This window comes from Nicotiana sylvestris, chromosome 5 (assembly GCF_000393655.2).
Source record: "Nicotiana sylvestris chromosome 5, ASM39365v2, whole genome shotgun sequence".
NCBI classification, from domain to species: Eukaryota; Viridiplantae; Streptophyta; class Magnoliopsida; order Solanales; family Solanaceae; genus Nicotiana; species Nicotiana sylvestris.
In genome coordinates, this window is record NC_091061.1 from 174,966,195 (window position 1) to 174,990,288 (window position 24,094).

Sequence of the window (24,094 nt, forward strand, 5' to 3'; positions counted from 1 at the left end):
TATATTTTCCATTACTTGCTTCTTTAGAAAGCCTTTCTTTTAGACCCTAATTATTTTTTTTAAAATATATATATACAAAAATATTTTCTTTTAATTTCTTCCAAAAATCCAAAAATATTTTCATTCTTCTTTCAAAATTGAAAAGAAAATTCAAAATTCAAAAATATTTTCTTCTTTTTAGAAGCATTTCTTTCATAAATTCAAAATAAAATTCCAAAAGTATTTTCTTTCTTCTTTAGAAGTTTTTCTTTCGAAATTCTAGAAAAAATTAAATTTTTTTTTCTTCTTTATAAGTCTTTCTTTGCAAAAATGCTGAAGAAAAATAAAAATAAAAATATTCCCTTTCTTCTTTATAAGTTTTTCTTTCGAAAAAAGTAAAAGAAAAAAGTCAAAAAAAAAGTTAGTTTATTTACTTTATTCATGATCTTTGCGAACTACTCAAGATCTGATTCATGTTCCCATATGATACGTAGATAACCCACATCAGGTTCGATCACCATTAAGCTGAAAATATCTGACAAAATTTCCCCTATAGGAGGTTGTGCAACTGCACAATTTTGTGTGCGGTCCACTTGTTGAGATTGATTGGTCAATTGGGCTTTCTACGGCCGCATAAAATTGGGATGCGGTTGCACTTTTAATTGTGCGGACAGCACATTTCTGAGTGTGGCCGCATACTTGAACTTGGATTGGAGCTGGCCTTCATTATGCTTTGGCCTCCTGTGGCCGCACAATAATAATGCGGTCCGCACATCTTCTATTTTCCAAAAACATAGCTATCTGATTCTCCTATTCTACAGACCGCACAATTATGAGTGTGGCCGCACTTGGCATCCTGCGGCTGCACATCTTCAATCTCCCAACATGCAAGTTCTCTGAAGCTTGTTTTCTAAGGCCGCAATAAGTGTGCGGTCCGCACTTTGTGAGGAAATTCCATCAGTGCTCCTTCAGAGTTTGCGGCCGCACACAATATTGCGCGGTCCGTACTGTGGCCCTTTTTGCCTTGTTTTGGTCCTTGTCCAATTTTGCTCCTTTTTGAGTTGATTTTTACTTCTTTGGCATGTTTCCCAATATTCCTGCAAGAAAGTACTTTTCATTAGTTCTTGGAAATACCTTTAAGCATTTTTGAGCTAAAACACAAGTAAAAGATAGCAAATAAGCTGTCAAAATCCCTACTTATCAACTCCCCCAAACTTAAGATTTTGCTTATCCTCAAGCAAATAAAGTAATTCTCACCTCCACAAGACAAGAAATGTTCAATTGGCCTAAGGTGAATCAATCACACGTCAATTGGGACCAACAATTACCCATAACATGTGTGAATTATCAATAATGCAATGATTTGATTTTTTGAGTACAATAGTTCTAATGTGACACTAGAACATCAAGAATTGACTTATTCATCAAGGAAGCTCTCTCTTTCACGTAGGTCATTATGGATACCAAACTCCTCCTCCTCCTCTACTCTCCGCTAGCATAACTCACTTTAGAATCTAACACTCAAATCAAGGATTGTGAAAAGTTCGCTCATCTCTCTCAAACGAATGTCACAAGTACGACTCTAAGTTCCATATGCTTTCCCCTCATGTAAATCACCACTAATATAAGCTCACTCAACTTGAAATCATGTAGGGCTTTTTCAGAATGTAATGAAGGCTTTTGGACCAAAGTAAGACTTGTTGGAATAGAATGGGTTCATCTTTCTTTAAGCATTCCATTTTTTTCTTTTTTGGCTCATACTTTGTCGACTCTTTGAGTCATTTTCTTTTTCCTCGTGGGAACTAGAGAGACATAATGTCACTCTTTCTTGGTCAGGATGTTTATTTTCTCCTTTTCTACTTACTTCATGCCTTTCATTCTTATTATTCTTTGGATCCCTTCAATTTTTCACTTTATTCACTTTCTTTTTGGCATTTTTCTTTTTATTCTTTCTTTCTTTTCTTTTCCTTCCCTTATCTTCATTTCTTTCTCTTCTTTGTACCTGTATATCACTTTCAAATAGGTTGACTAGGGATATCACATTGGTAGGCTATGAAAGATTTCAAATTGGATGAAGGAGAGCCTACAATCATTTCTCAAGCCAAGCTACACTTAGAATTTTGCCTTGAAAAATATTTGGGGCAAGATCTAGATTATTAGCATGGGTACTAGGACTTGCAACTAATTATCTCACCTCTCATGCTGCTGGATTGCTAAAGAGGATGGAGTCGAGGGCCACAACAACCCTAGTTAAGATTGAGAATCACAAATGGCTCGACTGAACCACTCGATGATTGCTTAAGTCAACACAAGAGCCAAAAGATCACAACTAGAGCTATTTTCTGCCAACAACTTGTTTTTAACCATAAGGCCGTAGGTAAATATGTTGGTACACAATGAAGCATGCTTGAGACCCTTTTATTCATTACTATTATTTTTGCCTAAACACAAAAAAACGGACTCAATCCCTTAAGAAGGTTGTCACGCCATCCATCATTGGGAAGAGCCATCCGGTTCACACAAAATCCACCTTTGGAAAGAACCGTGGCATTAAGAAAACCAAAGGCTTATTGTTCACTCAAATGTAAAAAGAATCTAACAAATAAAAAAGAAGCTACTAAAGTAAATAAGAAGTTATACTACGAAGAAGAGACAAACTAAAGAAGCTATGAACCAAACCACGGAAAGTGAGACAAATGAATATACAAACCAAGGGAAAATGAATATATACATCAAGTGAAAGGGAGGAATATATACATAACCAAAGAGAAAATAAATATAAAATAAAAATGGTATTAGAGTTATTACATGCTAATGTCAATGTCAAATCAATCAAAATAGACCACCCCCTGAATAAAAACAAGTATTGTACCCAATGCTTAAAAAAAATAAGAACAAGGAAAGGTAGAGAGTTAAGGGAAATCCCTATGTGGTCTCAGTCTGCATGGCATCCTCAACACCCTTGGTCTCCTCCAACTGTATCTCATCATCGCCTGACTGAGGGACAACTGGGTTGTTGAGCATCTGGAGCATCTCCTCAGTGGTGTGGGCAGTAAGGTCTGGCTCTTCAGATTGGCCAGCTGCTGCCTGTGATACCTCAGGTACTGATGGTGCTGCAGGTGCTGACTCTGTTAGTAAATTTGGTAGTTGATCTCCGGCAAATGCAATCTTGGCAACTTCTTTTCTTAACCTATCCACCGACTTCTTCGAAGACTGAGACTTCCGCATTTGTTTTTACCTGTTTGCCCAACTCTTCAATGACTTACCCATGTGACACCATAGTCTCCATAATTGTCTTCTGATTTTCTAGGATCTTGGATAGTATTTCCTCCATTGATGGAGGTAGCTGGGGTACTGCTGGGGTAGAGGACTGTGCTGCAACAACACTGGATATGACAGACAACTTTGATGAAGCTATCTGTATCTAGTGGTTGAGACTCGCCAATGTCTGAGAGACTCGCAGCGCAATGAGTGGATATGTAGAAGAGGCAGACACTAAAGTAGATGGTCTAGCAGGTGGAGGTGGTGGCATATCAGCTGTCTCGGTAGAAGGACCAGTTGTGCTGGAAGGCTCAGCAGTTGAATTAGTAACCACTATCGTTGGCTCCTCAGACTGGCCAGCGTAGGTAGTTGCCTTACCCTTGAACTTTGGGTTGTCAGCACCCTGTAGGTGGTACCATGAGAAGGGCTTCTTGGCCTTTAGTTTTGTATCAAATTGCCTCGGATGCACCTTTTGATCATTGAAATACTCTGTGAGGAAGTTTGGGTAAGGTATGATCTTTCATCTTTTTTGACACTTAATGTGATGTTGGTTGACATTATGTCACCCATATTGATCGGGTATCCAATCATAATAGAAGCTACCAAAGTTGATCAGGGAAGTGGGAGGTTGTTCTCATTCATACATGGGTCAATACGGCTGCGCATAAAGGTTTGCCATCCTTTTGCTTCAAAATTTCGGGTGGCCCGGATGATAGGAACCCCTACTATAATACACGGGGGTGGTGATCCCCGAGCAGCCAAAATCTCAGCTAGCAACGGGCTGCATCACCCATAGCCACATTTTCCAAATACTGAACTGCCTCAACTTTTTCAAAGCCCACATAAGTTTTCAAAGAGCAGGAGTCGAATCGGACTTTCAGATTTCTACCTTTGTTATCTTGGTACCCTTCTTTATGTGAGCCACATTGGCATAAAATTCTTTAACCAAGTGCTTATTTGCATCGATGACACTATGGGTGAACCACTTCCACCCCTTTCTCTCCCAGAACTGTCTAAGGACATTTGGATTGTGAATGTCCAAATCCTTTATCAAGAACTATCGCTCAAGTGTGAGCGATCTCTGGGGCCACCACCATTTGAATTTATTGAAGGCTGTTAAGCTAACGAATCTGTCTTCCCACATCTATTTCTTCTTCGATCTCTCAAGGCCGCCCACTCAAGTGTCACCTCTTCTACTATATTCGGGAACATCGTCATCATCATCTAAGTCAACTGGTGCAGGAGAAATGTGTGTAGAGGAGGGCTCTGAACCCTGGCTACCAACATCTGAACCCTCGAAAGAACTTGCTGAGGTGGAGGAATTGTCACGGAATTGGTATATCCCTGGAACTTGCTGTGATTAGTCTTCCGGTTGTGCTTGTACAGAGTTTCCCTCTGAAGCTTCCCTAGAGGGGCATATTCACTAGTGTCTGAAGATTCTGGGACTCTGTTGGTTGTAGCCTTCTTGTTTATTGCTCTCTATATTGCAAGTGGTCGGTTACTCTTACCTCGGCCACGGAAGGGTTCACCTCTCCCTTTTGATTTATCGCCTATACTATGTGATCTAACCATTATCTGCAATACAAGGAACATAGGTCAGTTGAGTTTAAAACAATTAAAGCATTTACAGAACAATTGCAGAACACAGTCATCAAAGAGACAGTGCGTACCGTAGACTGTCTAGTGCAAACCGCACAATTCTGAAGTACGGTCGCACACCCTGAAGTGCAGATCGCATAATTGTGAGTGCGTCCGCATATCCTCAAGTGCGGACTACATAATTTTGAGTGTCGCCACACAAGTCCAAACCTGAGTTTCTGATTATCTGAAGTTCAAAAGTGCGGTCGCACACATTTTTATGCGTCCGCACAATTTTTCTGCGAACCGCAAAATTGTGAGTGTGGTCCGTACATTTCAAGCACCAACTTTACCCTATTTAATAGCTATGCGTACCGCACAAAAATGTCTGCAGCCGCACAATTCAAACAGTGACGGCACTACACTTAGTGTTCTTGCAATATTTTCACAAATTAAACATGGTGTGCACAAATTGACAAGATTACTGGTCTACCTACTCCCTAATAAACATATATGAAACTACCGACATGGTTTTGAAGGACCTATTAAGCACATTTGACATTTTTAGGCCTAAAAAATAACTAAACTAATCAAAGAAAACAAAAATAAAAATTAAGAAAAATGAACAAAAAACTAACATGGATTGAACGTACCAATAGTGAATGATACAGGTGAGAATCTAACTTGATGAATCGAGTGTGATTTGTGAACTATTTTTGGGATGCACAATGTCTTCTAGGGCTTGGGAGTTCAGAGAGCGTAAAGTGTGAATAGTGGTGAAAAGCCCTATTTATACTTTGACCTAGTCGGTCCAGAAATTACCTGAGTGCGGCCGCACAATTTTGAGTGCAGTCCGCACAATTTTGAGTGCGGTCCACACGCTTTACCTGTACATGAATTGAGCTCTACGGTCCACACAAAAATGACTGCGGCTGCATATCCTTGTGCGGTCTACATACTTTTTTGTGTGGCCGCATTTTGGCCACTTTTCTGCAAATTCCAACATCAGAAAGTTGGTGCTTTTGGATCTCCAGTTGTGCGGCCTCTCAAAGAATTGTGCGGCCGCAAACCCTTCTCTGCGGTTGTAACATTTTTGTGCGGTCCGCATAATTTCAACACTTGGCCAAATTTTTCCAGGTATAGCCCCTAGAATGCACACCCATTCCTGCATACACTTCAAAACTAGTTAGCACACAACAAAGCCTATCTAATGAAGGAGAAAAAGAAAAAGACACATGGGTTGCCTCCCAAGAAGCGCGGGATTTAATGTCGTGACACGATGCAAATTACCAATCATTTGAAATGAAGAACCGCCACAATCTAGCCATCATCAACCTTGGCAAGATAATGTTTAACTCGGTGCCTATTGACTATAAACACCTCATCGTTCTTTTTTTCAAATTTAGATCACCAAAGGGGTTTACATTCAACACTTCAAATGGGCCACTCTATCTTGACTTCAACTTACCCGGAAACATCCGTAACCGAGAATTGAACAATAGCACAAGATCACCATCTTTAAACTCCTTGTTGTGGATGTACTTGTCATGGAGGTGCTTCATCTTCTCCTTGTAAAGGGACGAGCTTGCTCATTCAATTGTGCCACTCTTAGGTTTGCGACAACATCCCACTCAAGGTTCAACTTCTTCAATTCCCACATGGTCTTATGCTCAAGTTCCACCGAAAGATGACACGTCTTCCCGAAAACTAACCGGTATGGAGACATCCCGACCAGTGTTTTGTAGGCCGTTCTATAAGCCCAAAGAGCATCATCAAGTTTTCTTGACCAATCCGTCCGGTTGGCATTCACTGTCTTTGACAAAATACTCTTGATTTCCCGGTTGGAGACTTTAACTTGTCCGTTTGCTTAAGGATGGTAGGGGGTCGATACTTTGTGAGTGACACCATACTTTGTGAGTAAGGTATCAAAAGCCTTGTTGCAAAAATGCGAGCTCCCATCACTAATAATGTCCCTTGGGGTACCAAACCTCGTGAAGATGTTCTTTTTCAAGAATGCCACCACACTCCTTGCTTCATTGTTGGGCAAAGCAATGGCCTCGACCTATTTAGATACATAATCCACAACAACTAGAATGTAGGTGTTTCTACAAGAGCTAACAAACGGACCCATGAATCAATACCCCACGCATCGAAAATATCTATCTCCAAAATGGCGGTGAGAGGCATTTCATTCTTCTTTAAGATTCCACAGGCTATTTGGAATTCATTACAATGCTTGACAAGCTCACTAGCATCCTTGTAAAGAGTAGGCCAATAGAATCCACAACTCAACACTTTTACCGTCGTTCTTGCTCCACCATGGTGACCACCATACAGTGAAGAGTAGCAAGCCTCAAGAATTCCCATTTGTTCTTCCTCCGGCACATATCTTTGAATCACACTATCGGTATAAATCCGAAAAAGGTATGGCTTATCCCAATAATAGTCAAGGCAATCTCGTTTGAGCTTCTTTGAAGAGAACTCATTCGGTAGAATGCCGCTCACAAGATAATTGGCTAAATCGGTGAACCATGGCATCTCGGTCATTGAAATTGCTAAGAGTTGCTCTTAATGGAATGAATCATTGATCTCAAGACCGTCATATGGCCTCCCCTCCTCCTCCAAACGAGACAAGTGGTCCGCCACTTGGTTTTTACTACTCTTGCGGTCTTGAATCTCTAGATCAAACTCTTGCAATATAAGCACCCACCGCATTAACCTTGCCTTAAAATCTTTCTTGCTCATCAAATATCGAAGTGCCGCATGGTCTGTGTGAACAATTACCTTTGTACCCATCAAGTATGGGCGGTACTTCTCCATAGCAAAAACAATAGCAAGGAGCTCTATTTCGGTCACTGTGTAGTTGACTTGGGCATTATTCATGGTCTTGCTAGCATAGTAGATCAGATGGAAGATTTTGTTGATACGTTTCCCCAACACCGCTCTTACCGCTACATCACTTGCGTCACACATGAGCTTAAAAGGTAAGCTCCAATCTGATGTGGTAATAATATGAGTAGTAGTCAATTTGAACTTAACCAATTCGAATGCCTTCATACAATCTTCGTTGAAATGGACCTTGGCATTCTTCTCCAAAATTTTACACAAGGGGTTCACCACTTTGGAAAAATCCTTGATGAATCGGCGATATAACCCCACATGACCCAAGAAGCTCCTCACTCCCTTCATGGATTTAGGGGGAGGGAGTTAGGAGATTACCTCAATTTTGGCCTTTTCGACCTTAATACCATGCTTTGAAATTTTGTGGCCAAGGGCTATGCCTTCCTCGACCATGAAGTGACATTTCTCCCAATTCAACACCAAGTTCGTTTCTTCACATCTTTCCAAGACTTTATCCAAATTTTGCAAACAATCATCAAAAGAATCCCCGACCACAGAAAAATCATCCATGAAGACCTCAAGAAAATCCTCCACCATATCGGTGAAAATAGCCATTATACACCGTTGAAAAGTCGCTGGTGCATTACACAACCCAAATGGCATCCACAAGAATGCAAAAGTACCATAGGGACAAGTGAAAGTGGTCTTTTCTTGATCCTCTGGAGCAATGAATATTTGACTGTAGCCGGAATACCCATCGAGGAAACAATAGAAAGTACGGCCGGCCAACCTATCAAGCATTTGATTAGGGAAGGGAAGTGGGAAATGATCTTTCCTTGTGACTTTGTTGAGCTTGAAATAGTCCATACACACCCTCCATTCGGTCACCGTTCTTGTAGGGATCAATTCGTTCTTGTCATTGGCAACCACAGTCATGCCCCCTTTCTTTGGGACACATTGCACCGGAGAAGTCCATGAACTATTGGAAATGAGGTAAACAACCCTGGCATCCAACCACATGATTATCTCCTTCTTGACCACCTCTTGTATTGCTTCATTTAGCCTCCTTTAATGTTTAACAGAGGGTTTGGCACACTGCTCCAAAATAATCTTGTGCATACAAACAGCAGGGCTTAAAGCCCCGGATATTCGCCAATGTCCATTCGATTAATCTTTTCCTCCTTTGTAGCACCTCTAATGTGGACTCTACATGCATGTTAGTCAAACATGAAAAAAGAATAACCGGTAAAGTAGAAGACAAGGAATTCATACCTGAGATGTGGAGGCAACGGCTTTAAGTCCAAAATGGGAGGCTCATCGATTGTGGGTTTTGTTGGAGGGGTCTTCCAATTTTCAAGATCGAAGGATAGCTTGCGGGGCTCATAAGTGTACGACCTCATTCCTTGCAATGAAGTCACACACTCCACATAGCCTTCTTTCTCCCCATCATCGTCAAGGTTGAGCAAAACGGCTTCCAAATTATCCTAAACATTCATTGTGGCACTAGCATCATTAATAATCACATCAATGACCAAATCCACGAATGAACAAACTTCATTGCTATTCGGTTGCATCATAGATTTGCACACATGGAAGACCACTTTTTGTCACCCACCCGGAAGGTGAGCTCACCGGCTTCCATATCAACAAGAGCCTTCCCCATAGCAAGGAAAGGTCTACCAAAAATAATAGGCACCTTATTGTCCACTTCACAATCAAGAATCACAAAGTCCGCCGGGAGGATGAACTTGTCGACACGAACTAACACACCATCAATAATACCTAATGGTTTATTCATAGTACGATCCGCCATTTGTAACCTCATAGATGTGGGTTTTGGTTGCCCAATTCCCAAAGTTTTGAACACTGAGTAGGGCATCAAGTTGATACTCGCCCCAAGATCACATAAAGCTTTGGCAAATCGACACCCCCGATAGTGCAAGGGATTGTGAAAGTGTCGGGATATTCCAATTTCGGAGCCATTGAATGCACAATAGCACTCACTTGATGTGTCATCTTGATAGTCTCATAATTCATTGATCTTTTCTTTGTCACTAAATCCTTTATGAACTTTGCATATCCCGGCATTTGTTCTAATGCCTCAACCAACGACATATTAATAGACAAACTCTTCATCATATCAATAAACTTTTTGAATTAGTTCTCCCTATTTTTCTTGGCGAGCCTTTTAGGGTATGGAGGATGAGGCCTTGGTATTGGTGCCTTAGCCTTTGGCACTACCGGTTCCGGCATGTCAATTACATGTTTCCTAGATGGGTTCACTTCTTCTTGTGTCTCCTCCACATTTTCATCAATATTAATTCTCACTTCTTCATTAGCTTGAACCACATTGCTTGGAATTTTATCTTCTTGAAACACAACATCATCATCCATAATTCTTCTTTGATTTGAGGTAGTTGTATCTCCACCTTTTCCACTTCTTATAGTCATGGCCATTGCATGTCCCGTATTATTCCCACCCTTTGGGTTCACCACCATATAACTTGGTAGTGACCCCTTAGGACGAGTGCTCAAAGCTTGTAAAATTTGGACCAATTGAACTTCCTAGTTATGAATAAAAGTGTTGTGAGAGGCTAGTTGAGCATCAGAGTCGGCATTTTTCTCCATCATCTGCTTAGACATATTCTCGATTCATCCCATCTCATTGTTGGAAGCCTGACCCCCGGTTGTTGTTGTTGTTGTTGTTCCACCCTTCTTGAGTGTTACCTCTCCAATAGCTTTGATTATTGCCACTTCAATTGCCTTGGTTATTTTGACCATTCCAATTTCCTTGATTTCCTTGATTGTTCCAATTCCCTTGGTTGTTTTGATTGTTCCAACCACCTTGATTGCTTGAATTCCAACAAGTGCTTGGTGGTAAAGATAAATGATAAGGCTAACCGCCAATTCTGGCTTAACTTCTTCTTTGTTGGAATTGAGGATGTGGTGGCCAATCTCGAGGGTTTTCCTGAGTTTTGGAATTGCAATCTTAAGTATGCGACTCTCTTATTTGTAAATATTTTATTTCTCACCGTGCTTGGTTGTGGTTCTAACCCTCCGTCTTTTTTGTGCTGCTATGTGTTTTCCTCATCCCTTGGTCAACGCTATTTCTAACTAGGTAGGATGACTTCTTCCTCTCATCGTAGGAAACGCGAGTGTCCAGGCTTCGTCAAAAAGTTTGGCCCTCATCCTCCCCCGACTAGTAAGTCATCTTTATTATCAGCTTCCTGGTTACTTTTCTTTTCGGGTTCACTTTCACTGACTTTCACTTTTTTCATATTTTCCTTAACTTTAGCCGGGTGGTCTTCGACGAGATTGAGAGCCCCCATCCCCGCGTTCAAAAAGGGGAAGAATGCCTAGGACTCTAATTCCGCTCCTTTTTCGACGATATCATCTTTGACTCGCACCCCGGTTCCCCCTTTGGTTATTACTGCCATTGCTCGTGCCTTGGCTCCTTCTGTTGGTACGTCTTGGTTTGCTCATCCTTCGATCGCCTCATTATTTTGCCTCACATATAAAGGAGAGGAGGAGCTGGTAACTGACAAAGAAGACTTGATGCCCCCAAGAGGAGGCACGTGGGTACTAATGACGGGGTCACTCGCGTCGTTAACTTAGAGGGAGGTTATTTTTCATTGAGCTAGACGGTGACTATCATCATTATAGACGAGGGAGAATCGTCATTGGGGATTTCGTGGTTAGGGGAAGCTGATGTCGACGTGCCTTCCCCCGTAATGATGGATACAAAAGACCACTTGTGGGGTTCCTAGACATTTTGCAGCAAGATGGGCCATCAACTTCACAACCGGCTGAAGATGCTTCTTTGTCGACCGTTGAAACCGGCAAAGGCATTGCTGAGGAAGGCTATAAGACTGGCTCGAATCTTGATTCCGGCGATCTCTGAATGATGGAGGATGATTTCACCCAACTTGAGGTAAGGTTGGAGGGGTCTACGAGGACCATTGTGATCCCTATGGATCACGACCTGTTAAATAATTGGACGATGATACCCTGTCGAGGAGTATTGTTGGCTGCTCCCTTAGAGTGAGTTTCTAGCATTTTGTTTTCTCTTTTTTTTAATCCTTTTTTTTTTGTTTTTGACTTTGATCTTGCCCAAACTCACACCACAAATATAGGTTGTGAGGCAGTCGAAGCAATAATAAAAACCCAACACAAGTCAGGGTCAAATTCACAAGGATTTAGATTTTGGATTAGTATACACCTAGTGTGCTGTGTGATGTGCCCCAAATTACACTTCCATATTTTCAATTATTGCTTCTACTTCTACTTTTAAGCTATTGATTGTAATTATAGAGCTAAGAGACAATATTTTTGGTTTTGGTTGATTTTTAAGTTCTGAAAGATCTAGAGTTGCGACTTCCGCCTAGTTGGTTACCTAACGGATTTAGAGCTTTAGGGAATGTTTGGTTGATCGGGATACAATATAGCAATCACACTCAATTACTCACTCTATACCTCTCGATTTTTTGAGTGATTTTGCCTGATTTGATTTTCTCAAGTCCAAACGGGTATTTCACAAAGCAAGTGATAAATGTTCTAGTCGAGTCTTACTATCTCTAGGTTCGATCCTTTAATTGGGGGCTATCAATTTCTTGAGTTCATCCCAATTCCTAGTTAGCCAACTTTTCCTAGACTTAGTCTCTCTTTCTCAAGTATAGACTAAGTCAAATAAGCATGAATCAATGTTTGAACCATCAATTCTCAAATTCAAGAAAGAACTAGGCTAAATATCATAAAAACAATCATAAATAAGCTCTAAATCAATTACCATTAAGTACCCATACTAGGGTTGGGTCACAACCCTAGCTAAGGATTTAGCTACTCATGGAAAATAAAGAAATTAAAGAAAAAATTAAGATAGAATTTATAATACTTGATTAAGTATAGAAAATCTAAAGTTTAAAAGCTAATCTAGTACAGTGTTACCCAATACAGTAAACAAAAATGGCTCAGGTGCTCTCAACTTACAAAACTTGACCTAAAAATGACAAAAAGTTCTATTTATACTAAGCTAAAAATATCCGAAAAAATTGCCCCTGCAGAGGTTGTGTGGCTACACAATTCTGTATGTGGTTCGTATGTTGATATTGACTGGTCAATTGGGCTTTCTGCGGTTGCATAAAACTGGGATGTGGTCGCACTTCATTTAATAGTGTGGACCGTACATTTCTGAGTGCGGCCGCACACTTGAACTTGGACTGGAGCTGGCCTTCATTATGCGGACCGTACATTTATGAGTGCGGCCGCACTTTGGCATCCTGCGGCTGCAAAATAGTAGTGCGGTCCGCACATCTTCAATCCTCCGAAAACATGGCTCTCTGATTCTCCTCTTCTGCGGACTGCATAACTATGAGTGCGGCCACACTTAGCATTATGCGAACGCACAATAATACTGTGCCCCGCACATCTTCAATAACCCAACATGAAAGTTCTATGAAGCTTGTTTTCTGCAGCCGCAATAAGTGTGCGGTCCTCACTTTGTGAGGAAATTCCATCAGTGCTCCTTCAGAGTTTACAGCCGCACACAATATTATGCGGTCGGTACTATGGCCCTTTTTGCCTTGTTTTGGTCCTTGTCCAATTTTGCTTCTTTTTGAGTTGATTTTAACTTCATTAGCTTGTTTCCCAATATTCCTGCAAGAAAGAACATTTCATTAGTTCTCGGGAATAACTTTAAGCATTTTTGAGCTAAAACGCAAATAAAAGAGAGAAAATAAGCTGTCAAAATCTCTACTTATCAGACTCATTTTTCTTTTTTTTTTCTGGTCGCAGACGATGATATTGGAGATTGAGAGTGCTCGAAGGAAGTAGAAGCATAGGGAAACCTTTATGAAATTGCAAATGAAAAACTTTGAGTACCGACGCAATCATCAGGAACTTCATCGGCGGCTTGATGAGAAGGGCGACATGTAAGCCCTTCGAGATAAGTTAAAGGAGAAGGATGATGAATTGGTAAGGTCCATCGAAAACTGCAGTGTTCTTGAGGGGACATTGCGAAGTAAGGAGGAGGAGTTTGAAATCAGCAAGGGTGTGAAGGCCTAATGTAGCGATTTTCAAGCGCAAATAGTTGAGTTGCATAGGCAATTGGAAGATTGTCGTCTTCAGTTTTAGGGCCTTATGGGTGAGGTTGCTGAGAAACAAAGCAAGCTCGAGAAAGTGAAATCTCTCCGTATAGATGCCCAAAGCATATTGGAGGTACTTGAGCTAGCAAACAACACCCTTCGGGTTAAGCGGGAGAATGACCGGTCCGTGGAGAAAGCTATAGAGGAGCGACTAGAGGGGATGGTCGGAGATCTCGAGAAAGATATCGCCTCCCTTCATGGTCAAGTGGTTACGTTGGAGGCTGAGAAGGCTCAACTGCTTGCACAACCCTTTTCTTCCCATACTTCAAAATTTCTCAACGTTCCTCGGGCATCGTATGAGGAGTGGATTTATGTCGAAGCTCAAGTGGATGTAAATTGAGATTTTTACAAGGCGGTATCCGTTTCTGAAGTTGCTCTCGAGGATGTTCGTGCTAAATCCTATGAAGCTCGAGTCTCTTGTGGGTATGATCTCGCTACTCCTAAGGGCGATGACGAAATCGTCAACCATCTTGAAGAGGATGATTGATATGATATCATTTATCCCGATGGAATGGGTGGTGTAAGTTGGGGGTGATCAAGGTAGCGAGGACGTCGGTAGTCAGGACAGTAGAAGTGTGGAAGTCCCTGATTATGGTGACCAGTAGTTTTTCTTTTCTTATCTTTGTGTTGACTTTTGTTGAGTAGTTGGTGGCATCTTCACGAGCCTTTGTAAAGAATGTTTCAAGTATGGAATTCCAACTTCGTTTTTTGTATCTGCTTCTCTTCCTGTAGTTTGTTTTTGTGTTTGTGTGTTTTTTAATTCTGTCGCTTGATCGACTTGATTTTTTTATTGGTCGTGATCACTTAATGACGAGTTGTGGACAAAGGTTAATAGGAATTTATTCGAGCGAGGTCGAACATAGTCTTTTATCAAGACTGCGGCTGAGGGCCGCTACATGCTAGTTCGAACTAGGTCGGATATAGCTTGAATTTGGTTATGGTCGAGGGTTAGTAGGTGTTCGTTTGAACATGGTTAAACATAACCTATATTGTGGCCGAGGTCCAGTAGGTGTTAATTCGAACAAAATCGGACATAACCCTGTTTAATTATGGACGAGTGTGTTAATTCAAACAAGGTCGAACATAACCTGTGTTTAATAATGGCCTAGGGCCAGTAGGTGTTAATTTGAATAAGGTCGAACATAACCTACATTTTAGAAAGATGTGTTGATAATCGTGAAGTTTATTTCCTCAACATTATTGCTTTGGTTACATACTTGGAGAAATTTATTAGTTTTTTGGGCGTCGGCTAGCGTTCCAGTCCCAGTCCCCGTTTATCTAGTCCCTTCATTGGTTTACCTAGAGAGTACTTGAGATTTCAAGCAATGAATTGGTAGTCACGGTGTCGTCCTTGAGTACTTTGACTTAAAGTGTTCCTTTTTTCGCCTCATTAAAAACCTACTTGATAAAACCCAATTGGGACAAAACTCAAGTGAGGGAAAAAAGAGTACGACTTGGTGGACGCTTTATCTTTTAGAAGTTGAAGTATTTGAGATGGCTAATACTCTAGTTGTTTGGTAGTAACTTTACTTCCATTGTTTCTAGTTGGAATGCTCATTTATTTGCCTTTGTTGTGATCTTGTACAGACCGTCCCAATTCATTCCTAGTTTGCCTTCTCGTGGGTCTTTGCTTGCTTGTGTTTTAGCTTTAAGCACGTAGTCCGTGACTTTGAGTGGCCTGGCCTTTGCTTTCTTGTTATAATAGCATTCTGCTCGTTGTTTCTGTGCGATCATTCTTATATAGGCCATATCTCTTCGCTCTTCGAGTTCGTCGAGCTCCTGCCTTCTACTTTCGTCGTTGCTCGTACCACTTTTATAGGAGTACCTTAGTCTGGATTCTTTGACCTCGGTTGGTATTACTGCATCAGTCCCATACACCAATGAGTTGGGCGTCTTACCTTTGCTCGTTTTTGGAGTTGTTCAATAAGCCCACAACACTTACCTGTTGCCAACAGGGTGATATGGCATCGAGTGTATCCTTTGTATATGCCATTTCGCAAAGAACTCAACGGTTTTCATTCCCTTAAATTGGGGTCTGTTATCGCAATTGATCTATTTTGGGAGGCTGCACCGGCATATGATGTTTCTCCGTATAAAGCTGATTACTTCCCATTCCCGTATTTGGGAAAATGCTTACTTCCCGTTCTGGTATATGGGCGAATACTCCTACTTCCACCCACTTAAAAAAGTAGTCAGTTAAAACCAAAAGGAATTGTACATTACCTCGTCCTGCCGGGGGGCCTACGATGTCCATTCCCCACGTGGTGAATGGCCAAGGTAAGGTGATCGAATGGAGTGATCACTCGCCTGGTGAATCATTGGGGCATACTTTTGACATTGCTCGCATCATTTTACGAAATTCGTGGCCTCCTTTTTCCTGGTGGGCTAGTAGTATCCTGCCTGTATGAGGCATCTGACCCGGGCCCGATTGCCAAAGTGAGCTCCAAAATTGCCCTCGTGGACCTCTTCAAAGACGCATCGAGTTTGGTTTGGCCCAAGCATTTCGTTATAGGGCCGCCGTAAGTTCTCTTATACATGTCGTTGTGAATGATACTATACCTGACCGCTTGCATTCTTAGTTTCTTGGCCTTTTTTTTATCATCTAGGAGTATGTCGTCCTACAAATATGTAATAATATGATTGCACCAGTCCCAAGTTAAGTTTATGGTTCTTACCTTGACTTGGTCGAGTGGCGAGTTGAGGAGGTGGACCACGCTTCTGTCTCCAGTTGTAATGTTTTTGGTGGTTGCAGCTAGCGTAGCGAGGCCATCTGCCTCAGTGTTCTGTGCTCATGGAATTAGGTCGAGTTGACATTCGCCGAACTCGGGGAAGCAGCTTGTAAATTTCAGTTTGATATTTTTGTAACAATTGTTCCTTGATTTGGAAAGTCCTCATTAGTTGGTTGACTACGAGTTGGGAATCACATCGTAGTTTTAATCGTTTTGCCCCATACTTGAGTGCTAGGCTCAAACCTACAATTACGGCCTCGTTGTTAGTCATATTCGGGCACCTTATGGACTGGAGAATAACTCCACCGGTTGGGACTTTGAGTACGAGTCCCAGTCTGGACCCTGGCGCATTGGATGCGCCGTCAGTGTATAGTACCCAGAGGTCTTGTGTTTGGGGGAAGTGAGGGAGGTTTTTCTTTCAGCTTTGGGAATTATTTTTACGCTGAAGTCGACGACGAAGTCAGCGAGCACTTGTGACTTTATTGTTGTTCGCGGCTGGTATGTGATATCGTGCTCGCTTAGTTTGATGGCTCATTTGGCCAACCTTCCCTATAGCTCGGTTTTATGAAAAATACTTCTTAGGGGGAAAGTCGTGATGACCGAGATGGGGTGGCATAGGAAATAAGGTCTAAGCTTTCGCGAAGCTACGACTAAGGCCATGGCCAATTTTTTGAGGTGAGGGTACCTTATCTTGGCGTCGACTAGTGTTTTGCGAATATAATAGATGGGGGAATGCGTACCTTTATTATTTTGAACTAGTACTGCGCTTACAGCTACTTTAGATACAGCAAGGCAAACAAGGAGACATTCTTCTGGCTCCGGTTTTGAAAGCAATGGTGGTGATGGAAAGTATGCCTTTAATTCCTTCAGGGCCTGGACGCACTTAGAAGTCCATTGGAGGTCGTTCTCCTTCTTATGTATGTCGAAGAATCTGTGACACCTATCTGATGATTGTGAAATGGACCTTGATAGGGCGACAATACGGCCAGTTAACCTTTGAACCTGCTTTTTGGTGGTCAAGTGTTCCGGTATCCCTTCAATGGTTTTGATTTGATCAGGATTGACCCCGATTCCTCGCTGTGATAGCCGGAAACCTAAAAGATTTCCTAAGGCCACACTGAATGTACATTTTTCGGGGTTCAGTTTCATTCTGTATCATCTGAGTATGTTTAAGGTTTCTCTTAGAAACGCGATGTGATCTTCTTTCCTTTTGGACTTGACCAACATGTTGTCTATATAGACTTCTATCGTTTTGCCGAGCTGGTCTTTGTACATCCTCGTCACCAACCTTTGGTAAGTTGCCTCTGCATTCTTTAGCCCGAAGGGCATGACCCTGTAGCAGTACGTTCCCTGATGAGTGATGAATATGGTTTTATCCTGATGCTCTTCTTCCGTGAGGATTTGATTATAACCTGAATAAACGTTCAAGAAGCTCAGTAATTCATGCCCGTACGTTGCGTCGGTGAGTTAGTTTATATGGGGTAATTGAAACAAATCCTTCGGGCATGTTTTGTTCAAATCTGTTAAATCCACGCACATCGCCATTTCCTATTATTCTTTTTCACCATGACCATGTTGGCAACCCACTAGGGGTACTTTGACTCCCTTATTGAGCCATTTTCCAATATTTTTTCCACCTCTTCGTGTACCGAGTCATTAATTATGGGGTTAAACTTACACCTGACCTATCTTACTAGGGGTGGAATGGGTTGACGTTTAGTTTGTGCGTGGCGATTTCCTTTGGTATTCCTGGCATATCTATATAAAGCAAACAATCTGCGTTAATTGCTAAGAATTGTTGGAATTTACCTGGTTCCTGAAGCTTGTAGCCAAAGTAAGACTTGTTGTTGTGGTCGGTGGGGTCTAATTAAACGGGGTCGATGTCTCCTATGGTTATCTTGTAGCTTCAAACATATCCGGGTCTCTGACACCGTCTCCGCTATCGTCATGTGCCAACCTCGACCCTTCTAAATGCTATGCCTCCTTTTCTTTATCCTTCTTTTGTTGGGTGGACGAGCTGTCTAGGGCGATACAATAGCCTTCTCAGAATGTGTGTTGTTCCCCTCATATACTGAATATTCCGCACATGGTTGGCAACTTGATGACCTTGCATGAGCTGGAAGGGACGACTCTCATGGTGTGTATCCACAGTCTCCCTACTATGGCGTTGTACGTTGTATCTTGGTCCATGATGTGGAATATGGTTTCCATAGTGACACCATCGTCCAGAACAAGGAGTGTGATTTCTCCAGATGTTCGCTCAACTGCATTGTTAAAACTAGTTAGTGTGATGCAATGCGGCACTATCTTAACTTCGAGTTTCATTTGTGCAAGTACTTGAAGATGTATAATGCATGCGCCACTCCCGTTATCTACCATAATGCATCTCACATCGGTATCTAAAATTCGTAAGGTAATAACAAGAGCATCATTATGATGAAAGGTCAAATCTTTGGTGTCTGACTTATCGAAGACGATACTTTCTTCTAGTCTGTCATACTGCTTGCGGGTGATTGAGTGCTTGAGCTTGTGGGTAGTGGTGAATTTTACGCTGTTGACGGATGAGTAGTTGCTATTGCCGAGATCATGTGGATCATGTGACGGTGTCTTTTGTGGTCCTTGGTGTTGCTCGTGTCCTCTAGTGAAGTTGGTCCTTCCCGTGTGGCTTAGCAACTCTTTGAGGTGTCCTTGTCGCAACAAGTTTACGACCTCCTGTCTTAGGGCAATGGAGTCCTTGATTTTGTGCCCTCGTTCTTGATGGAACTCGCAGAGGGCGTCGCATTTTTTGGTACTCAGATTGACCTTATCTTTTGCAGCCACTTTACTTTCGGTCTGAGTTTCTCCAAAGCATAGACTATTTCTGCAGGCGACACACAAAATTTTGAGCTGATAGTAAAGAGGGCATACCTCTTTCCTTCCGGTGAGTCCATGTCCTTGGTTTAGGCGAACCTTCTTTGTAACGTGGGGAGGCTGCAGTAGTCGTTCTGACATAAGGTTGATATTGTTCCCTTTTAGGCCGCGAAGCTGCAAGATCTCTTCAGGTGTCTTTCCTTCGATCTTTTATGGATTCGACTTGTACTGAGGTCAGGCGACGAGTGGGTCCATTGAGGTTTCCTCATCTGCTTGGACCTCGGCACAATAAGCGTTGTGCATTTCGTCCCAAGAAGATGGAGGATACTTCATCGGTCGACTCTATAATTTCCTGGTTGCTCTCGAACCATCCCTAGCTCGTTCTGAAAGGCTGCAACTGCCATTCCGTTACGATCGGCTCAATATGTCGTTCACTCTTGCTTCGGCCTTCTTGGCCCCAACATGGACCGTTACGAACTTGTCAGCCATCTCTTTGAAGGTTTCTATGGAACGCGCTGGCAACTGTGAATACCACTTTAATGCTCCTCCCACGAGGGTCTAGCCGATTTTTTTAGCAAGATGGAGGACACTAGTTCTTTGGCGAGGTCATTTCCTTTCACAACTGTGACATAATAGGTCACATGATCCTCGGGGTCGGTTGTGCTATCGTATATTTTGAGGTAGGGAGACATTTTGAAGGTTTTCGGTATGGCATGAGGAGCTGCATCATCACTGTATGGCTGATGAATGAAACAATCGGTGTCTCTTTTCGGTAGCAATATAGGGGCGCCTGGTATTTTATCGACCCGCTCTTGATGTTCTTTCATCTGATCTTGGAGCACCTTATTTCAATCTCCATTTTTTCCATCCTTTTTAGGATGGCTGTAAGGGCGTCATCACCCGCATTATCAATGACATTGCGAGTGGTACCTGTCGTTGGACGGGGTGGCTGATTACCCTGTTCGTCCATTTGTTAGATCGTAACAGTCCCTCCGATTTTAGTAGTTGCCTGGGTTGGGTTTGTTAAGGATGTTGGTCAGCGTATCGATCAACCAAGCCTCGAGAAGCTTTTTGACAGATATGGGTGCTCCTTCCCCCCGAACATAGTGGCTCCTTTCCCATGGGGTTTTGTTATGCTGCAGTGTGGAGGCGGCGACTCATCTCGCCTAGGGGACACACTCAGCGTCGTATCCTCACCAGCTGTTTCGCAACTCTCAATGAGGACAGTTAGGAGGTTGGTAGGTAAGTCACTTGTTATCCTCACTCTTTCTTCTCGGTTACATGTCATGCCGGATTTTGCACAAGGAAAGAGAAAAGATCTTGGGCTTTGTGACGTTAGTGACCTGCGTTAGTTATAGATCTAGAGGGGACTAAAAGTTTAGCTAAGAAATTCCAACAAATGGCGCAAAATTGTTTGACCCAAAAATATAAATCTTGGTTTAAATAATTAATTTCTGTTAAATGTTGATTAATCTTAGTTAAGAATAATGTCCTCGGATCTTGTAAATCAAAAAAGGAGGTCGAATAGCATTTACGAGGGTAACAGTGTGCATATGATTTTCAATAAATGATAATATGATGCCAGTCACGTAATTAAGAGGAACAATTTAATAAGCAAAAGGTGGAACAAAAGAACCTTCCACCTGACAATGATTAAACAATAGATCCTCAAACTATTGAGGATTCCTCGGATCTGACGAGAATCTTAGTGAAAAGTGAAGTCTTGTATTGAGTGTAGAATGAACCTTTTTCAAAGTGTTGTTCTTACAATTGAATCTCACGTGTCTCCATTCTCACTCTTTTTCCTATTTATATGAGACACATTCCAAGTAAATCCTAATAATATATGTACAGAGAATATTCATAGAATATTCCCTTTAATACCCTATTTTAAAATTTAGCCGTTACAACTTTATTAACGGTGCTCGAGCTCGATCATGACTGACACCTCGACCTCAACCCAAGTGGACTCTTCGGGTATGAACTTTACTACTTCCTGATTCACTCGACCAACAGCAGCTAAAAAACCCTTTCCTTAGCATTATCTTATTTCAAATATTCTAGAATGAATTTTGACCCATACAATTTCGCTAAAGGAGTTTCGAGCTTTTAATAATACATCAACTAAACACATAAAACGATGAATATTGCCTTTGTTTTAATCATATGATGAATGGCGTTACTTCAAAAATATCCATGTAGTATTTCTAAGTAATTAGCTTGAACGCATATTTTCAACAATTAACAATCCACATTTCCCGCAAACAATTAGTTTTAAGTAGTGTGAAAATCATTACACTTTGGTGTATGACACTCAATGAAATATAAAGTAAACTAACCAACAACAATGGACCTGGTGAAGGTAGATAGTTTCCAATAGACCACCAGTTCAGTCACAACATTGTCGAAAAGAAATATAATAACAAATAAACTATGAAAAGGAAGCAGTAACAAGAAGTAGCACTAACAATAATAAGATAACAAGTGAAATGATTTTAAAACTGTATTTTAAAATTGTCAAATCCCTCTAATTACTATGGTCAATAGTTAAAGGAACAAACAAAGAGTTCATATGAAAACAAACTATACAACATCGGGCCGATCAACAACAAGGCCCAATAAACAATAAAATGGTTCACTAACTTAAGCGGCCCAAGCCTTCATGGGCCGCGACGAAATTGGGCTCAATCTTTAAAGCTTCTTCAAAAGCATTTTGGGCCTCAATTTTCAATCCCTTCATTTCATAACACTGGCCCAACAAACAAAAGGCCTTAGCTTGATCCGAACAGCCCAATTTCACAGCCTCTAAAAGGTCCAACAAAGCCGAGTCAACTCGTCTCTTCCGATTTAACGCCACCTGCAACTCGGCCCGTTTCAATAAAGCATCGCCTCTCTCTCCATCGGACAACGCCTTCACCGCCGGCGGCGATAGGGCCAAATCCAAATACCTCAAAGCAGCAATTTTATGGCCCATGAGATCGAGTGATAGGGCTTTGAGAATATGAGCCGCTGGATCTTTGGGCTCGAGAGCTAAAGCCTTATCAGCTTCGCCGGCGGCGGATTTTGCGAGGTTGAAGGAAGTTGATTTATTCCGATTAGATTTTGCTCGGGAGAGGAGTTGTGCTCCTTTGATGAAGTGGATATGGGCTTGGTCAGTGGATCGGTTTTTTGATCGGAGTCGGGTTAGAGCTTGTTTGGGGAAATTGTACATGGCGTAGAAAATTCCGAGTGTGAAAAGGAGGATAATTAATTGAATCAGTATGTCTGTCTCCATTTTTTGGAGTGTCAGCCAAACGGAGCACTGAGCTTCGAGCTCCACCAACCTTTGTACAATGTGCTGACGGAGGACTGTGAATCCAATGGTAATTGTCCCTTTTTCGAGTTTTCTTCGTTCTGGGTCGTTGTTTTTCTGAAGGCCCATAGCTATTGAAAGCCCAATAGTGAAGGGTTAACCGAAGGCCCATTATGGGCTATTGATAACAATTTCTGGTCGTGAAAATAACACGGTATAGCCAGTTTTCGGACTGGTTATTTAAAAATAGTCAGCATTTACGAAGTCAATGAAAAATAGCCACTATTTTGCTGCAATAGAGATTGGTCCAGCATAATATAGGAGTTCGGTGCACCTGTGTATGAACTCCAGCATATTATGCTGGACCGGTATACTTTGCTGACTTCAGTATAATATACCGGAGACTGGAGCACCGGTGCTCCTCCAGTATATTATGCTGGAGTTCCAGTGTACTTATGCTGGTATATCATAAATTTTGTGAATAATGCAGCTCGCTGACGCTCAATTTTGGAGATGTAACGTCTTATACCAAATGAAATTTTGCATTATGAATAAGATGATTTTGATATTAGAAATTCAAAATTAATGTATCTTTTACATAGTAATTTTCATATAATTAGTACTTTCAAAACGAATTATAACTTTTCGGTTTCTTACCTTATAAAAAATAACTTCTCTGTTTTGTGGTGTTTGTTCCAATAGAAAGCGAAAAGCTCCTTCCTTTAAAATAGTTTCCAACCCTTTAATCAAGAGATTTGAAAGGTTTAGAAAGTAAAATTAAAGAAAATGCACTGTAATTTTAGTTTATGAAATGATCAACATTTTAATATGGATTTTTAAATTTGAAAAGAATCTCTATCAGGAGCGAAGCTAGAAGTCCGACTACGTGTTCGGCCGAATCCAGTAACTTTTGCTCAAATAATATATTTATGTAATAAATTCATTAAATATGAACAAATATTAAATTTAGAACTGAGTTGTTAGTATTTGACGTCGTCGTTCCAAAATCCAAAACTCATAAAGCTGAGATACTGACTTCGCCTCTTTATTCTCAACGACTTTATTTCAAGTTTTGAAGGGAGGTAAAATTAAAGCTCAAATAAATAGTTAGTTTTGCTGTTGATGTCTCTAAGCTTTGGGAGAAGTATATGTGCAAGTTGATTTGTGTAAATATCAAAATGAATCATTTTCTCCCCCTTTTTTTAATCTTATGCCTTTCATCTGGTGTCTGTGTGCCTTTGGGAAACATCTTTTGCATACATTTAATAATTACTAGTATAAATTTCTCAGACAACTGCATAATTTACATATTACATTATAAGTTGGATCAGTGCAACCAAATCCAATAATAATACAAAACCAAAATGAAATTTTGATGAGTGAAAACTGACTTAATGCAGTATAATCACTTGCTTTTTGCTGCA

At 41.2% G+C, this 24,094-nt stretch overlaps 3 protein-coding genes across 3 annotated transcripts; all 3 read right to left on the reverse strand.

Annotated features, from left to right (window-relative positions):
* Positions 1-7,386: 7,386 nt before the first annotated feature.
* LOC138869679 (uncharacterized) lies at positions 7,387-9,472 on the reverse strand. The gene is made up of 4 exons (XM_070147320.1): positions 9,275-9,472; positions 8,932-9,143; positions 8,343-8,725; positions 7,387-7,814 (listed from the first exon to the last, which is right to left on the reverse strand). The coding sequence occupies exons 1-4, from the start codon at positions 9,470-9,472 to the stop codon at positions 7,387-7,389; spliced, it is 1,221 nt and encodes a 406-aa protein (XP_070003421.1).
* Positions 9,473-18,592: 9,120 nt separating this feature from the next.
* LOC138869680 (uncharacterized) lies at positions 18,593-20,348 on the reverse strand. Its single transcript, XM_070147321.1, has 2 exons — positions 20,221-20,348; positions 18,593-19,388 (listed from the first exon to the last, which is right to left on the reverse strand). Exons 1-2 carry the CDS (start codon positions 20,346-20,348, stop codon positions 18,593-18,595), a joined length of 924 nt encoding a protein of 307 aa, XP_070003422.1.
* A 1,520-nt stretch (positions 20,349-21,868) lies between these two features.
* Positions 21,869-22,740, reverse strand: LOC104219512 (uncharacterized). Its single transcript, XM_009770206.1, has one exon. The coding sequence runs from the start codon at positions 22,650-22,652 to the stop codon at positions 22,017-22,019; it is 636 nt and encodes a 211-aa protein (XP_009768508.1). The 5' UTR covers positions 22,653-22,740; the 3' UTR covers positions 21,869-22,016.
* Between the last annotated feature and the right edge of the window lie 1,354 nt (positions 22,741-24,094).